The 19,497-nt window shown below is 38.2% G+C and overlaps 1 protein-coding gene across 1 annotated transcript; it reads left to right on the top strand.

Annotated features, from left to right (window-relative positions):
* The first annotated feature begins 17,189 nt into the window (after positions 1-17,189).
* LOC148266082 (uncharacterized) lies at positions 17,190-18,995 on the top strand. Its single transcript, XM_088220808.1, has 4 exons — positions 17,190-17,389; positions 17,473-17,819; positions 17,939-18,153; positions 18,488-18,995. Exons 2-4 carry the CDS (start codon positions 17,730-17,732, stop codon positions 18,786-18,788), a joined length of 606 nt encoding a protein of 201 aa, XP_088076934.1. The 5' UTR covers positions 17,190-17,389; positions 17,473-17,729; the 3' UTR covers positions 18,789-18,995.
* Positions 18,996-19,497: the final 502 nt, after the last annotated feature.

Raw genomic sequence — 19,497 nt, 5'->3', positions numbered from 1 at the left:
TTCAAACCGTAAAAATAATCAACAGAAATAAAAGTAGATAATTTTCTATTCTGGCTCCATTAGTAACCTGTAATTAATTATGGATATTTTCTAAATTGTACAAAATACCGTATTATTGTTAATTTGACTTCAATTCCATAATAGAGAATAGGGTGAGGGATTCTCACTCAATTCGATGCCCGAAAAGTGAAACTTGTTGACCGCGTTTACCGGCGGTCCCAGGATTCCCTAAATTTTTTTTCACGGATTAAAACGCGCTACAAGTACCTATAAATACCCAAAAAAACCCAAAAATAATGATTTTTTGGCCAATTTTGAAATTTCAGCATGGCGGCTCCGCAGCACGCGGTCTGCCTTGGGTTGGCTATTTTTGGAAGTTTTCAATTGAATTCGATCGATTTTGCATCAATCCATGTGAGAAACATATTAAGGGACCTCGGTTAGCTGAAAAAAAAAATAAAAAACCAAAACTCACCAGCGGTAGGACTCTCCGGTGTGGCAGCTCTGCCGGCTCACTTTTGCAGTTGGGTGTTTTTCTTCAGTCAACCTGTAGAGAAGGAAATGGTGATTACAACGGTGAAAAATTTTTGGAGAATGGGAATCGAGAAGGGTCTGATCGGAGGTAATTTTTGAAATTTCTCGCGACGGCGCCGCCGAGCTTTGCCCACAGTTTTCGATCAATTCACCGGTCTTTTGAATTCGATTTGGCTATGGGGGTGATTAAAATTTAATTTCGAGTAAAGGAGAAAATTTTTACCTCTTTTGACGGTCAGAAATGGCTCTGACGTAGCGGCGAGTCCCGGCGGCTCTCCTTCCCGGCGGCTGAGTCTTCTTCTCTGGCGAGGGTGTCTGGCGGCTAAGGTTAGAGTTTGGTGTGAAGAGGGTTATTTATACCCGTCTCCTTTTAATCTGGACCGTCCATCGGATTTAATCTGGACTGTCCGATCGCGATTAAATAGGAAGTAGATCTGGATCGTTGATCGCGTTTAAATCTAACCGTCCAATTGCATTTGGAGAGTGCACGCATCTGGGCCGTCCATGCGCGCAGGAGTGAATCTGGACTATCCGATCATCGGCACGCGGATGGCCCTTATGGAATCTCGCGTGGCACCGCATCAGTGTCCGTTGCCACGTGGTGCATTTTTGTTTGTCGAAGCTGCTGACCGAGCATCTTACGTGGCATAACTTTTTTAAATTGTATTTTGACCCCAGTTTCTAATTTTTATTTTAAAAATATCCCCAGAATCTAAATTTTCACATATTTTTCCAAAAAATGGTTCTAAATTTCATCCTCCAAATTTCTTTCATTTTTACACTAAATTAAAATTAAAAAAATTATATTTACAAATTAATTTAAATTACATAAAAATTAATTTGGGCATTACACGGCGGCTCCATCAGCTCACCTTCGCAGCTGGGTGTTTTGTTTCGGTCAACCTGTAAAAAAAGGAATGGTGATCACAATGGTGAAAAATTTACACAGAACGAGAATTGGGAATGGCCTCATCGGAGGTGGTTTTTTATTTTTCTGCGGTGGTGCCACCGGGCTTTACCTGCAATTTTCAGCGCATCTACCAGTCCTTTTGCTCCGATTTGGCCATTGTAGTGTTCAAAATTGAATTTCGAGCGAATGGAAATTTTTTCACCACTTTTGACAATCGGAGATGGCTCTGGTACGGTGGTGGGCGGTCGCCTCCCTTCCCAGCGACTGTTTCTTCTTCTCCGGCGCGGGGGAGGGGGGGTGTGGCAAGTACGGTTACGGTTTAGTGTGAAATGAGGTATTTATATCTGTATTCCTTTATTCTGGGCCGTCCATCGCATTTGATCTAGAACGTTCGATTGCGTTTAAATAGGAAGTAAATTTGGACTGCTCATCGTGATTTAATCTGAACCATATGATCGCGTTTAAAGAGAGAATAAATCTGAACCGTTCATCGCGTTTAATCGCAATTGTTTGATCATGCTTGAGGAGGAAACTGATGCGGACCGTCCACGCGCGCTGGAATAAATCTAGACCATCCGATAGCGGGCACACGAATCGCCAACGTGGCCTCCCACGTGGCACCGTGTCAACGTGCCTTACCACGCGGTACGCTCTGATTCGTCGGGACTGCTGACTAAGCGGTCCTACGTGGCATAATTTTTTTAAATTATATTTTTATCCCCAGTTTCTGATTTTTCTTTCAAAAACACCCTAGAACCCAAATTTTCACCACTTTCTCCCAAAATTATTTTCAATTTCATCATCCACATATATTTTTTTCTAATTTTTACATTAAATAAAATTTCATAAATTAAAAAATTAAATTTTATACATTAATTTTAAATATGTAAAATTAATTCCGAGTATTACAACTCTCCCCCTCTTAAAAGAAATTTGATCCCTCAAATTTGCATCTCTTTCACTCAATCAAACAGTTGGGGATAATGGGCTCTGAAGTCTGCTTCTAGCTCCCATTTGGCCTCTCCCTGTGTGTGATTCTGCTATAGAACCTTAACAAAAAATTTTTTTCGATTGTGAAGTACTCTGCTCTTTTGGTCCACACTACCCACCAGTATCTTCTCGTAGGATAGATCCTCCTGAAATGAAAGGGGATCGTGGGCCTAGATGTGAGAGGGGTCTAGATTGTATTTGTGTAGCATGAACACATGGAACATATTATGGACTCTGGATAGTTCTGGAGGCAGTACTAGTCTATAGGCGATGGTGCCAATTCTGTCTAAGATTTCAAATGATCCAATAAACCGAGGATTTAATTTCCCACTTTTGCCAAACCTACTGATTCCCTTGAAAAGAATGACTTTAAGAAACACTCGATCATATTTCTCAAATTCTAAATCCCTCCTCTGAGTATCCGCATAGCTCTTCTGCCTTCTTTAAGCCGTCCAAATGTTCTTCCTGATCTTAATTATTTTGGCTATAGTCTTCTTTACAAGGTCTGGGCCGACCAATTTTCTATCACGTATTTCTTTTCAACAGATTGACCATCTACATGAATGGTCGTACAATGCCTCGTACGGAACCATGTCAATACTTGCTTGGTAGCTGTTATTGTAGGCGAACTCTATTAGGGGTAAATGATCATCCCAATAGCCCTCGAAGTCAAGAACACAAGGTCGGAGCATATCTTCTAGAGTGGGGATTGTCCTTTCTGATTGTCCATCAGTTTAGGGGTGGAATGTAGTACTAAGGGACAGTTTCATTCCCATGGCTTGCTGAAACTAGACCAGAACCGAGAAGTAAACCTAGGGTCCATGTCGGACACTGCTGTTACTAGTACTCCATGTAACCTGACTATCTCCCGGATATATATTCTTACTAGTTTATTCAAGGGGTCGGTCATCCTGATGGCTAAGAAGTGGGAATACTTGGTGAGCCGGTCAACAATGACCCAAATGACATCATGTTCCAAGTGTGCCCTAGACAATCCTGTCACGAAATTCATTGTGATATGTTTCCACTTCCACTCTGAAATTGGTAATGGCTTAAGTAGCCCGCCTGGGCATTGATGCTCTACTTTGACTCTGCTGACATACTAAACACTTGGAAACAAAGTCGGTCGCATCTCTTTTTATTTCGTTCTACCAAAATCGAGATCGCATACTTTGATACATCTTAGTGCTTCCGAGATGCATGGCAAACTTTGAGATATGGGCATCTGTCATGATGTCCATTTTCAGCTCACTATCACCTAGAACACATACACTGTCTTGAAATCTACGCAACTCATCGACATAGACTCAAAATTCTGAATTAATTTCATGTTCTGCATCTTTATTGAGGACTGTTAGGGTGGAATCAACAGACTGGTCTTCCTTTATTCTCTAGATCAACTTAGGTTGAACAGTCAGGTGGGCCAAACATGTGACTCTCTTGAGGTCCTAAAGTCGTACCTGTTGTGCGACTCCCATTACCCTGTATTCTAAAACCATCAAGTGAACTAATACACCTGCACTTTTTTTTCTGAGTGCGTCGACTATCACATTGCCCTTACCCGGATGATATAAGATGTTGCAATCGTAGTCCTCGAGGAGTTCTATCCATCTTATCTGTCTTAACCAACTAGTACTCGGCCTCTTCAAAGGAGAATGCCTTTGCTAAAGTAGATGAGTTTAATCTTTTATACCTCTCAATGTAGCCTGAGTCCATCATGGGAGAAACTGAGTCCTATGGAGGAAGGACTAGATTGTGCTGAAGATGGACTAGATGACCATGTGGTGGTATTGGATGATACGGTGGAGGCACTAGATTGTACTATGGTGGTGTCGGGTGATGCAATTAGGGTACCGGGCTATACTGTGGTGGTGCCGAGTGATACGGTTGGAGCATCAGACCATACTGCAGTGGTGTTAGATGGTAGTGTAGAGGAGCAGGGTCGTACTGGGGTGGCTCAGGATCCTCTCATCACTATAGGGATGACTCAACCTGTGGCAGCAGATGAGGGTTAGGTAGCTCCCTCCTTTCCTCCCGGGCTTGCTGGGCAGTGATGAGTCTATCCAGCATTTCAAATAGCCGGTCAATATCCTCTCAAAGCAAACCCTCCTGGGCTGTTCAGTTTAGTGGGGGTTTTCCTCTTTTCATCTATCTGTACTTGCATTTCACAAGGAACAGTTGAATGATAATTCATTGTTTTTGGTGTTTTTAAAAGATTTTGTGTAAGGAATGGTTTCGAAAAATGCGGCTCTGATACCAACTGAAATGACCCAGAACTTTAAAGGAGATAAATTATAAATTGAATGCGGAAGCGAAATAATAAAGTTAGGGTTTACATTCCTCATACAATAATTCAGATTACCCAATAGGGATACGGGAATGACCATTTTAAAAGAACTAATGAAAAATCAAAGAAATAAATAAAAAGTAATAACTTGGCATCCTATTCGCAATCCTCTTGTGGATCGGGCTCTGGATCTTGGTTCTCTTGATCTGAAATAGTTAATAAAAGAGTGAGCTATACTAGCCCAATAAGAATGTCATACTACTCACCGATATAGAAATGAATGTTGGTAGAAATCATAAAAATAACTAATGGAGCTCGTAAGTTAAGTAAATTCATTTATCATAAATAAAATCATTTACTGCATACTTATCGTAACGAGATTTTCAAAACTGATTTATAAAGTAAATAATATAAACAATATCATAATCTCATATTCAATCAGTCAAAACAACAATTTTTTCTTTTATCAGCATACTGGTATCCATGGGGGTCTATAGGAATGTCCTCACTGTAATGCCCTAATTAATTTTGATTGTAATTAAAATTAACTAATAAATAAAATTTTTTAATTTTTTAATTCTTATTTAATGTAAAAATGAAGGAAATTAAATGGAGGATGAAATTAAAAATAATTTTGAAAAAAATGGGTGAAATTTTGGGTTCTTGGGGTATTTTTGAAAGAAAATTCAGAAACTGGGGGTCAAAACGTAATTTAAGAAAATTAAACTATGTAAGACGCCCAGTCAGCAACCCCAACGGACCGAAGTGCGTGGCATGACGAGGGACGCTGATGCGGTACCACGCAGGAGACCACTTGGGCGAGCGATAGACGGTCCATATCTACTCCCTATTTAATCGCGATCGGACGGTTCAGATCAAACACAATCGACGATCCAAATTAAAAGACGACGGATATAAATAACCCTCTTTACACCAAACCCTAACCCTAGCTGTCAGACACCCCTACTAAAGAAGAAGAGCCAGCTGTGGTCGGGAAGGAAGCCGCATGCCGACCATCGCCGCGCTGGAGCCACTTCTGACCACTAAAAGAGGTAAAACAAATTTCTTTTGCTAGAAATTAAATTTTAAACACTCCTATGGCCAAATCGGAGCAAAAAGACTGGTAGATTGGCCAGAAACTACGGGCAAAGTCCAGCGGCGCTGCCGTGAAAAATCACAAAAACAGCCTCCGATGAGGCCCTTCCCCATTCCTATTATGTGTAATTCTTCCACCTTTGTAATCATCGTTTCCTTCTCTATAGGTTGATTAAAGTAAAAGACCCAACTGCGAAGGTGAGCCGGCAGAGCCGCCGCACTAGGGAACTTCGCTGCCAATGAGTTTCAGTTTTTCGACTTTTTTCGGCCAACTGATGCCCCTTAACGTGTTTTCTTGCATGAATTGGTACAAAATTGGCCAAAAATAGTGGACTCGAGGGAAACTGCCACCACGGACGGCAGTGCCGTCACCGGAGCACGGCAGAGCCGCCATGACCAAATTGCAGAATTGGCCAAAAAGGGTTCCTAACACTGATTTTGGATTTTTTGGAATATTTCTAGGTACTTAAAGCTGGTTTTAATCTCTGAAGGAAAATTCATAGAACCTAGAGACCGCCAGTAGGCGCAGTCAAAAGTTTAGCATTTCGGACATCAATTTGAGTAAGAATCTCCCACCTTATTCTCTGTTATGGAATTAAAGTCTAATTAATAATAATACGGTATTTTATGTAATTTAGAAAATATGCATAATTAATTACAGGTTATTAATTGAGACAGAACCGAAAGTTATTCACTGTTGATTCTGTTGATTGATTTTACAGTTTGAATGCATGATAATATCTGATTGATTGATTTTATAGTTTGAATACATGTATTGCTTGCTTTATGTGATTACAGTTGAATTGAGAAATTAAAAATTAAAGATAAACAAAAAATTGTTTGAGTAAGTGAACGGATGAAACGACAGCCTTACTGGATATCCTGGGGACGGTGGACGGCCTAGGTACATAGAGAAACCTACCATGAATATTGTCTCATATCGGACGGGGTATCAAGATTTGGTAATTTGACGCTCATATTAGACGGGGTATGGGGACGGCCCGTTTCACCCTCATATCGGACAGGGTATTGAGATTTAGTAATTTGGTGCTCATACCGGATGGGGTATGGGGACAGCCCGTTAATTAGAAATGTTAAAGAAAAGAGTTCAGGCGTAGTTGAGACATCCCTGTGGACCCCCATGGATACTAGTTGGCTGATGAAAAAGAAAATTTTTGTTCTAACTGATTGCATATAAAATTATGATATGTGTTATATTATTGACTCTATAACTTATTTTTGTAAATCTCGCTACGGTAAGTAGGCGGTAAATAATTTTATTTATGATAAATACATTTGCTTAATTAAGAGCTCCATTAGTTGTTTTAATGATTTCTACCAACATTCATTTCTGTGTTGGTGAGTAGTGTGATATTCTTACTTGGCTTGTGTAACTCACTCTTTCATTAACCATTTCAGATTAATAAAACTAGGATTCAGAGCCTGATCCACAAGAGGGTTGTGAATAGGATGTTCAGTTTGTTTACTTTTAATTTATTTCTTTGGTTATTAATTGTTCTTTTAAAAGGGTTATACACGTAAGCCCTATTTAGTACTTTCAATTATTGTGTAAGGAATGTAAACCATAACTATTTATTTCGCTTTCGCACTAAATTTATAATTTATCTCCTTTAGAATTTTTGGGGTCGTTTCAGTTGGTATCAGAGCTGTGTTCCTCGGAACCATTCCTTAAACAAAATCCTTAGAAATCACAAAAAACAATGAACTATCACTCAACTGTTCCTTATGAAATACAGGTACAGATAGATGAGGAGAGAAAGACCCCCACTAAACCGAACAGACTGGGAGGGTTCGCTTCGAGAGGATGTTGACCTGTTCTTTGAAATGCTAGAGAGATCATCACTGCCCAGCAGGCCCGGGAGGAAAAGAGGGAGCTAGCTAACCCTCCCCCGCTACCACAGGTTGAGCCACCCCTGCAGCGGGAAAATCTCGAGCCACCCTGGTACAACTCTGCTCCTCTTAGTACCACCCGACACCACCACAGTATGACCCAGTGCCCCAGCCACAGTACCACCCGACACCACCACAGTATGCCTCGGTGCCCCAACCGCATCACTCGGCACCACTACAGTACAATCCGGTGCCTCCACCGTATCATTCAGTACCACCACAGGGCCATCTAGTTCACCCTCAACACAGCCCAGTCCCTCTTCCACAGGACCCAGTTCCTCCTATGATAGACTCAGGCTATATTGAGAGGTATAAAAGACTAAACTCATCTACTTTTTATGGGTGATCCTCCTTTGAAGAGGTCGAGTTCTGGTTAGCTGAGACAGAGAAGACCTTCACGACTCTTAGGGTGATTCCCGAACAGAGAGTCATCCTTGCTACTTACATGCTGGTGGAAAAGACAAGCCGCTGGTGGCAACTCAAGCAGGCCACCTTGTTCGTTCCAGTCACTTGGGAATAATTCTTGACGGCTTTTCATACAGAGTACCTTCTAGAGCATCTCCGACATCTGAAGGAAATAAAGTTTGCACACTTGCTCTAGGGGGATTTGACTGTATCATAATATGCTCGAAAGTTTCTTGAGTTGGACCAGTATTCCCCTGAGAGCATGATAGATGAAGAAAAGAAGGTAATAAAGTTTGAGTGGGGTCTCCATCCTGAGATCGGATAGCAGTTGTATGTGTTCGAGCTCAGTACTTACTTGGTTGTTCTGGCCAAGCCACAATTAGTGGAGAGGAACTTTCGCATTTTTCCTCCAGCAGTGGGGAACCTCAAACCTTCGGCTCTACACCACAGACCAGCACCTACTGCACCTGTTCAACAAAATAAGAGACTTAGGCCGATGACACAGACTCCCCCTCAAATTCCAACAACAGGACACGGTAGGACTTGCCAGCACTGTGGCAAGGATCATGGGGACCGACCTTACTATCACCTCAACAACACCTGCTGTATATGTGGTAGTGCCTAGCATTATGCATGGGAGTGCCCGAGGAATCAGAAATAGACCAGACCTCCTATTTAGGGAAGGGCCTACAACCTCACTCAACAAGATGCAGAAGCCAACTTAGACGTGGTATAGGGTACATACACTATTTGTAACCATCGTGTACATATTTTGATTGATACTGATGCTCACATTCATTTGTTTCACATGTTTTTGCATTAAAATTAAATGTATTACTTGAAAGACTTGATTCTATATTATTTGTATATACTCTTGGGAGTATGACATGAGTGAGGGAGGTTATATACAGAGCCTGTGTCATAGATATAGCATATAGGATATTGAGTGTGGACCTAATAAAAATTGACACGGAGGACTTTGATGTAATTTTAGAAAAAAACTGGTTAGTGGTGTACCACGCCATCATAGATTGTTTTCATAAGAAGGTTGTATTTAACCCTCCTAATGAGAAGTCATTTACAAATTAATAAAACTCTTTAATATTTGTTCCCTCATGGCAATTTTCCAATTATCAAGTACTTTAACTCGACTATTTTCTCTAACTAGGCAAATTTAAGAAAGAGATTCTGGTAGTCTGAGATTTTTTGGATGTATTCCCAGATGAACTACCTGAACTGCCAGTCGACAGAGAAGTCGAATTCGCTATAAACCTTCAGCCAGGCACCCAGTCTATTTCGGTTGCTCCTTACCGCATGAGGTGTGTTGAGATGGAGGAGCTGAGAAAACATATCAATGAATTGTAGGATAGTGGATTCATCCAATATAGAATGTCCCATTGGGGTGTTGGAGTCATATTTGCAAGAAAAAAAGATAGGACGTTGATGTTATGTATTGACTACAGAGGTCTGAACAGGGTCACGATCAAGAACAAGTACCCCATCCCCCGGATCGATGACCTTTTGATCAGTTGTAGGATGCCCAAGTCTTCTCTAAGATAGACATGCGTTCAGGTTACCACCAGATAAAGATCAGGGTAGAAGACATTCCTAAAACAGCCTTTCGAACCAGGTACAGACACTATAAGTTCTTGGTCATGCCATTTGGACTAACCAATGCACCAGCCATCTTCATAAATTTGATGAACAGGACTTTCAGACAATTACTGGATCAGTTCGTCATTGTATTCATCAATGATATCTTGGTTTATTCAAAAAGTAGAGAAGAACACACTCACTATCTGACTTAGGTTTTGCAAGTTCTCAGAAATAAGAAGTTATATGCAAAGTTGAGTAAGTGTGGATTCTGGCTTGAACGTACTACCTTCATAGGGCACATCAAATCAAAGGATAAAGTGTCAATGAACTCCGAAAAAGTTGAAGCAGTGCTCGATTGGAAAAAATTGACCTCAGTCAAGGAAATTCGTAACTTTCTATGGATGGCAAGTTATTACCGTAGGTTTGTGAAAAGATTTTCTACCCTAGCAGCTTCTCTGACTCGGCTCACAAAGAAAAACGTCAAGTTTGAGTGGAATGAGGATTGTATCAAAGTATGCGACTTCGATTTGGTAGAAGGGAATGAAAAGAGATTAGCTGTCTTTGTTTATAAGTATTTGGTATGTTAGCAAATCCAGGTAGAGCGTCAACGCCCAGACAGACTACTTCAACCATTACCAATTTCGGAGTGGAAGTGGGAACATATTAAAATAAATTTCGTAACAAGTTTGCCTATAGCACACTCAGGACATGATGTCATCTGGGTAATTGTTGACTGGCTTACTAAGTCTTCCCACTTCTTAGCCATCAGGATGACCAACCCCTTAAATAAGTTAGCAAGAATGTATATCCAGGAGATAGTTAGATATCATAGAGTGCTAATGATAGTAGTGTCCGACAGGGACTCCAAGTTTAATTCTCAGTTCTGTTCTAATTTTCAGCAAGTCATGGGAACGAAACTGTCCCTTAGTACTGCATTCTACCCTTAGACGGATGGATAATCAGAAAGGACGATCCGTACACTTGAGGATATGCTCTGCACTTGTGTTCTTGACTTCGGGGGCCATTGAGATGATCATCTACCCCTGGTAGAGTTCACCTACAACAACAGCTACCAAGTAAGTATTGGTATGGCCCGTACGAGGCGTTGTATGGCTGCCTATGTAGATCGTCGATATGTTGGGAAGAAGTGGGTGATAGAAAACTGTTCGACCCAGATCTCGTAGAGTATACTACAGTCAAAATAGTTAAGATTATGAAGAACATTCAAATGGCTTAGAGTATGTAGAAGAGTTATGCGGACGCCCGGAGGAGAGATTTCCCGTTTACCTTTAATTTCCAATTTTTCAATTTAACTGTAAATCATGTAAAATAAGCAATACATGCATCAAGGAAACACAATCGAATCATCATATCAATTCCAGTGTTTTATCATGTATTCGAAACTATAAAACCAATCAATCAGTTAAACATGGCAAACAATAACAAATAATCGGTTCCAGCTCCATTAGTAACCTTTAATTATCGATACTTCTAAATTACACAAAATTCTATATTATTTATAATTAAACTTCAATTCCATAACAGGGAATAAAGTGAGGAATTCTTATTCGAATCGGTGTCCAAAATGTTAAACTTATAGTTGCACCTACTAACAGTCCCTGGGTTCCCTAAATTTTCCTGCGGAGATTAAAACACGCTTCAACTACCTAACAATACCCAAAAAAACCTAAAATCGGTGTTAGAAACTCTTTCTGTCAAATTTCATAATTCCAGCACGACGGCACCGCCATGCTCCAGTGATGACACTGCCGCCCGCAGTGGCAGTTTGCCTCAGACTGGCCATTTTTGGCCAGTTTCAACCGATTTTGGCTGCTTTTGTACTCATCCATGTGAGAAAATACGCTAAGGGGCCTCGGTTGGCCCAAAAAAGTTGAAAAACAGAAGTTTACTAGCAGTGGAGTTTTTCGGTATAGTGGCTCCGCTAGCTCACATTTGCAGTTAGATGTTTTGCTTTGGTCAACCTGTAGAAAAAGGAATAGTGATTACAATTGTGAAAAAATTACACGAAATGGAAATCAGGAATGGCCTCATTAGATGTGGTTTTTTATTTTTCCTGCAAGGCCGGTGCCGAATTTTACCCGTAGTTTTCAGCTTATCCACCGGTCCTTTTGCTCCGATTTGGTCATGGGGGTGTTTAAAATTAAATTTCGAGCGAATGAGAAATTTTTTACCTCTTTTGGCAGTCAGAGGTGGCCCCGGCACGACGGTGGGTGGCGGTCAGCTCCCTTCCTGGTGATTGGTTCTTCTTCTTCGGTGAGGGTTGGTGGCTAGGGTTAGGGTTTAGTGAAAAGTGAGGTATTTATATCCGTCTCTCTTTAATCTGAACCGTACGTCACGTTTAATCTGAACCGTCCGATCGCGTTTAAATAAAAAATGAATCTATACTGTTCATCACGATTTGATCTGGACCGTACGATCGCATTTAAAGATAGAATAAATCTGGACTGTTCATTGCGTTTAATCACGATTATCCGATTGCACCTGAGGAGGGAACGGATCTAGATTGTCCAAGCGCTGGGGAAGAAATATGGACCATTTGATCGCAAGCATGCAGATCGCCAACGTGGCCTCCTGTGTGGTATCGCGTCAGCTTGCCTTGTCACGCGGGAGGTTCCCGTTCGTCGGGGTTGCTGACTGGGCGGTCCTACGTGGACATTTTTTTTAAATTATATTTTGATCTCTAATTTCTGATTTTTCTTTCAAAAAATACCCCCAAAATCTAAATTTTCACCAATTTCTCTCAAAATTGTTTTCAATTTTATCGTACACCTATTTTTTCCTAATTTTTACATTAAATAAAAATTCATAAATTAAAAATTTTAATTTTATACATTAATTTAAAATTTTTAAAATTAATTCCGGGTATTACAAACAGATAACATATCCTCATTCCCCGAAGGGTTATAGGCACCAAATAATAGATTCCCAACCACGACGTCTGGTATAGGATTTTCTAGTCACGTCTAACTGAGGCCGTATCCACGAGTAGAGTTCACTCATATCACCTGCCAAATTGGCCACACATGCACATGCCTTTCTTTGATACCGGTTAGATGAATTTTTTAAGTCTTTTAATAATTATTTATTTATTTCAACTCGCTAATAAATTTTCTAATTTTTATCATTTAATATTTTTTGTACCTGTAACACATATACTGTAAATATTTATCACCCTAAACTCTTCTACGTATCTTTAATATATTCACAATTACATAGCAATCAGTACATTATAAAACATAGTAGAACAATTCATCAATAATTTTAATAATAAATATAAATAAGAACACAACAATCAATAGTAAAATTCTATCGAAATCTTGCTACTAATTATCAATGATTAAATTAATTAACTATAAATCACATACTGAGTATCATTAATTAATCGCTTAAACAGATCAAACTACATTTATAGCACAAATGCACTTACCTGATTTTTTGAATGCCAAATATGGTTGTGCGTAACCACAAAAAAACACGTCATTACATGCCTCCACACAATGTTATCGGAGCGTACACGCATCACCGCTAGAAACTGTCATGTGTCGCTGCTGGAAATCGTAACGCGTCGCCACCAAACCACCGCGTGCCACCATGAACCGCTGCGAATCGACCAGAACTCACCGTTAAACGCTTCGCGCCCTTAGATCCAGTGCAAATCTGGTGAAATCATGCAGGAAAGGGCTGCAGAACAACAAAAACATGCGTCGAGCAGCTACACAAATTGTCTTCTTATCTTGCGCATTGCCACATGTAGATGGATCAGTTTTTGGATCTGCTTTGGTTTTCTATCATTTGGTTCTTTCTTCGCACGGGCCTAATGTAATACCCAGACCCAAAAACTGGCATAGGATAAATTTTTTTATTTATAAAAAGTATATAAATAATTGATTTTATTTTAATTTTAATGAATTTTTAAGATAATGGATTAAGAACGAAACTGAAAATAATTTTGAGGAGAATGGGTGAGATTTTGAATATGATAGTATTTTTGAAAGAAAAATTGAAAATAAGGAATTAAATCGCAAGAAGAGAAAGTTTGGCCACGTGGGACGGCCCAATTAGCAACCCGAACGAATTAGAGCCCACCATGTGGCTGGCAGGCTAACATTAGCACCACGTAGGAAGCCACACGAGCAATCCCCGTGCCTGGCAATCCGACAGTCCGGACCTTATCTCGTTGACGGGAATGGTCCAAATGCATTCTTTCTTTAGATGTGAGTGGATGAATGAGATGGATTGCGATGAACAGTTCAGATTCGTCAATGCCATCAGCCTAAATGAAAAATCATCGAATGGTCCTCCTCGCACCACATTGACATAAAATGACGACCTGGATCGAAGAGGAGAGGAGTATCTAAACTCCTTTTTGTAGGAGACTCCCAGATCGAAATTGAATTTCGAATATTCCTGTGGCCATATTGGAGCAAAAGGGACGACAGATGAGGCAAAAATTGCAGGCAAAGCCCGATGGAGTCACCATGGCCAAAATCCTGAACCCTCTTCGATGACCCCCTTCCCGTTTTCCATTTCACATGATTTTTTGACCATTATGTTCGCTGTATCTTTCTGGTGCAGGTTATCCGAAGAAGAATCCCAACTGCAAAGGAGAACCGACGGAGCTGCCACACCGGAGACCCCCCCCAACCAGTAAGTTTTAGTTTTTTATTTTTATGGCCAACTGAGTCTTCATAACGTATTTTTTTATAGGGATACGTGTAAAATTGACCAAAACTAGTCAAAATCGGTTAGCCCGAGGCAAACCGCCACTGTGGGCTATGGAGTCGACATTGGAGCACTGCCGTGGCGCCATGCCATAACCATAAAATTGACCGAAAAGGTTTTCAACACTGATTTTAAAATTTTGAGGTATTTTTGAGTACGTGACGAGTATTTTGATTTCCGTAGAGAAAATTCAGAAAACTCACGATCTATTAGGAAACGTAGTAGATTGTACAACATTTTGAAACACCGATCTGGATAAAATCGCTCACCTTATTCCCTGTTATGATAAATAGAGGCTTAATAATCGAATATCTTATATTTGTGAAAAATTAAAAAAATCTTAAAACTAATTACAGGTTACTAGTGGAGCCAAAGACTAGTTAGTGTATGATTGTCCTATCTCATTTGTGTTGTTTATTTATTTTTCTATACTGTCTAAATTGCTTATTGTTCCACTTTGTGATTTAAATTATTACTTTTAAATTACTTTTTTATTTATTGATTGCTTAAATCGTGATTTTTATCTGATTGTCTGATTTAAAAAAAATGCCCTAATTACGTTCTTAATTGTTAAGGTATGAAATTTTATTGCTTACTTAAATGCTATTTGATTGATCTTTGAATATAAAATAAGATGTTGGTATATGATTGGTGGTTATTTTATTGATGGGGATCTATATATAAAAGTCTTACTAGGTATCTTGGGAAAGGGTGGACGGATCCGGTACATAGAAAATCCTACTGTGAACATTACCTCAGTCAGATGGGACTGAGAAGTCCCATATCGGAAGAGTTTGGGAGATATGGTCACCCTTATACTGGACAAGGTATTGAGATGACGGTGTGTTTGGCCCCATTATCGAATGGGGTATGGGAACAGTCAGATTAATTGACAAATCTATATATTGGGTTCACAAGTAAGAGAATATCCTATGGACTCCCAGATATACCGGTAAGTAGGAAATGAGGTAAGTTTACTGTCATTGTTCATGTAAATGTATCGTAAGAATGATATTCGAATTTATTGTCTTTATAGATCGTTTTGAAAAACTCGTAATGTAAGTACGGAATAAATAGCTTTCTTTATATTAAATAAATTTACTCAAATTAAGGGTTCTATTAGTTATTTTATGATTTTTACTAATTTTTGATTTTTCGTATCAATGATTAACGTAATATTCTTACTGGGTTAGTGTAGTCCACCATTCTATTAACTATGTCAGATTCAGATCTTGATTAACAGAAAGGTTGTGAGTAGATTATATTTCGGACCCTATCAAGTGATAGTAGAGGTTAACCCCTAAGATATTTATTTACTTGTTTTAATCATTTTATTCGTTTCTTTTTACGAACTGCTGTAGGGACATTCTCATAGCTCTATAGGGCATTCTAATTTACTGTGTAAAGAATGTAAACATTAACATTATTGTTTGTTTCTGCATTTAAAATACAAATTCATGTCCTTTTAAATTCTGAGCCTTTACATCTAACGCGGCTTAGAAATAACGCGCTACTGTCATTTCTTCTTCCCTCTGCTGGAGCTCTCTTTCTCTCTCTCTCTGCATCCCTTCTTTCTCTCTCTCTCTCTCTCTCTCTCTCTCTCTATCTGCTCTGATTTGTTTCTCCTCCCTCGCTCTTTTTCTTTCTCTATCCAATTTATAATTGGAGAGAAGAGAGCCCTATACGCCTCTTCTTCCTTTTCCTCCCCGACCAGAGGCGAACATGCCTCTGGTCATTTTTTCTCCTTACCCAAAACGACGTCATTTTGGGATTTTCCTAAAACGACATCGTTTTCATCATTTTTTTGTTCTTATTTTCTAAGTTGTTACAATATGTACTACATTCACCTATATACTTATTAGTGAGAATGAGAAAATAAATTTTATCATATTTAATTTAAAAACTAAAAAAAGTTTATAAACCTAGAATTCAATACGTATATTTATTAATTTTTTAATCTTATATGGTAAACTCACATATTTTTCAATTGTTTAATCTTAAATACTACTTATAATTATTAAATTAGTATTCATTTATAATTTGTATTTAAAGATTAAAAAATATTTGAATGTGAATTTTGTTTAAACGAAGCTCCAAAAATTAAATAACGAGTACGTTGGATGAAGACAATTTGCATAGGAAGAAGCGTACGGCAGAGGGGGATTGAAATGGTGAGAGGTAAAGGGGTGGAAGAGAATGATGTAATTTATGGTATTAATTATTAATTTAAAATAAAATAAAAGTATTTAGGGTTTTTAATAAAAATAAATTTTGTAATGAAGACCAATATAATACTCTATGATAAATATATAGCAGTGGTACAGAGCGCTTATTAAAAAAAAAATTGAACCACATAATTATTTTAGAAGTCATACAACGTAAATATAAATAATATATTAATAATAATAACGCATGCGATTTATTTAAGCTAATTTTGAAGTCTGAAGGTTAATTTAAAAGCTGAGAATTATAAAGACTTTGAATAAAATTAAATTGTACAAAAATAAAGATTTTGAGAATTATATAAATTTTATTTTTATATTTAAAAAATTCGAATAAATAATAAATTTGAAGAATTAATCAAATGGCATATCCTTTGCATTTTAGAAGTTATTAGATATGAAATTGATTAGAAATAAATTGTGTTAGTACTTGATTAGTTTAGCTCCACCTCAATTTGTGAATATTATATATATGGTCATGAAATTTTGGAAAATACATTACACCAAATATACTCTTTAAATCCATATACTTTTTTTGGCAAGGCTTCATACGAAACTCAAATTTCTTAATCTTCAAAGTTCTTTCTTGTTTTTCCTTCACTCACTACTTTTATATTCTGTGGATGCACCTCTTCAAATCTCCCAAACCATACGTACCCAAGGGAATTATTCCTACTCCCTTGGCAGAATTTCTGTGTAATTTTTTCTTCTAATTTTCTGTGCAACGAGACATTTTTTTCAATATCAAACTGTTGCAATTGCTAATTCTAAGTTTGCAGTTTAAGGGTGACAGAATATGAATCGGGGAAGAGTGGTGTACGCGCGCTAAGTTGGGAGTAGGAAAGAGGGAACGGGTATGTCGCCGGCACTCCAAAATGGTAAGCAAGAGCAAAATGACAGAAGGTTGAGATGATACCCATGGAGTCCGAAACTTGAAATGCGAGAAAATGACTTGACGTTTTGTTCTGTAAATCTTCAAATTCGGTATCAAACGGCTCATGCATTTCTAGGAGGAGACTGATCGAACTAGAGAAAAATGGCTGTTAGTATCAAAGACATGGCTATGGCAGTGGCAATTCTGGGTATCATCTCCTTCATTTTAGGGATCATTGCTGAAAACACAAAGGTCTTATATTTACTCTTTTGCTTTCATTTTAATTCACTCTTCAAAACCTTTCACTGGTTATATATTTATATACGTGTATACATATATATATATACACATATGTATCTATGATGTTGCAGCCTGCATCTGGAACTCCAACAATGTCCAAAGGAATTGTGGTGTGCAAATATCCATCAGACCCAACAGTTGCGTTAGGGTTTTTATCATTTGTATCACTTGCTGCATCTGTGAGTGTTGGAATCTACTCCATATTTTATCCCTATAAAGGAAAATCAGTTCCTGTCCAAGCTTTGTTTAAGAGCACAACTTTCACAGTCTATTTCAACATCACCCTGTGAGTTACATATATATTTTTCTGTAAGAAATATACTTATTTATAACTAATGGTTCACTTGACGTGAGCAAGTGACAATTTATTGGCCATGTAATGGTTTTTTTCTCTTTATGTTATGTTGGTAAGAAAATTTCAACTTGTTCGAAGATCACAATTAGATTCTTTAGATGAGACTACGTAGATCTCGTAAATTTTTCAGTCTTAATATATGTAGTCCGTATTTGATTAAGTTAAAAAAAGGTTGACGTGTCAAAATTGACTTAAATAAGTATATTATATGTAGATGAAAATTTGTTTAGATTGCAAAGTGATAGTTTGTGTGGTTAATGATCAGGATGGTATCCCTTTTGGGTGGAGCATTGATCTTGTGGGGCACAGGTAGCGAATTGCTACACCGGACTCGTAACATGCGCGATAATATGAATTCAACATGCCCCACAGCTAAAACTGGTCTCTTTGGTGGTGCTGCCTTCATGGCTCTCAATGCTTCGCTCTTCTGGCTAATCTGCTTGATCCTCACGCACAATGCTAGAGAGGATTACGTGGCCGACGAACAAGAAGGAGAGGATCTTAAAGGCGGGTATGGTCAGGTAGGTGATGCTGTATACAACGCCAAGGAACAAGGCAGTGTTTGAGAGTTTGATCATTTCAGTACAAATATATATGTTCATATTATTGTAAGTAATCTATGCTAAAAGATGTTTATGTATTGTATTTTGTCATGCTTTGTTGTTTGAAATGAAGGTAAAAGATCATGGAACCGAGAGCAATAGTTATGTGGAAAAGTGTATTCCATTTTTATTTGTATTGGCTTGGTGTACAAGTGATTTCTATTTATATTATTTTGGTAACCACATAATCTTAACAAACAAATATTTGGGCTGTACTAATTCAAACTCTAATAATATTATCAATATTATTTGTAAAAAGTTATGAAATCCTTCTAATTTTATGTATGTGACTTATACATTTAAAAACAGAAAATAAATTATACAATAGTAAAAACTACATATTCCTTTCAATCCAATAAGTTTCTCTCAATTTGAGCATCCAAATTATTTTGAAAAACATATCATTTCTCTTCCTTTTCACCATTTCAGTAATCTGTTCTTTCGTTCGAGACTCATAAAACAGAGTCCGAGTCCCGTATCGACCCAGCATATATATCCTGTTACCCTAAATTAATTACGGGAAAAAAAAAAATGACCATTTGAGTCTATAATGTAATTATGAGTATTTTTTTCTTTTTAATATTTACAGCTTCAAATTTAGAAACCTTTTAAGAGGAAAAGAAATAGAGGTAATGTTGATCATCACTATATTTTTCCCATTCAGTCATCAGTT

Source organism: Carica papaya, chromosome 5, assembly GCF_054855325.1.
Source record: "Carica papaya isolate Zhongbai chromosome 5, ASM5485532v1, whole genome shotgun sequence".
In the NCBI taxonomy this organism is placed as follows: domain Eukaryota; kingdom Viridiplantae; phylum Streptophyta; class Magnoliopsida; order Brassicales; family Caricaceae; genus Carica; species Carica papaya.
The sequence above is the reverse complement of the archived record's forward strand: the minus strand, read 5'-3'. Positions and strand labels throughout refer to the sequence as shown.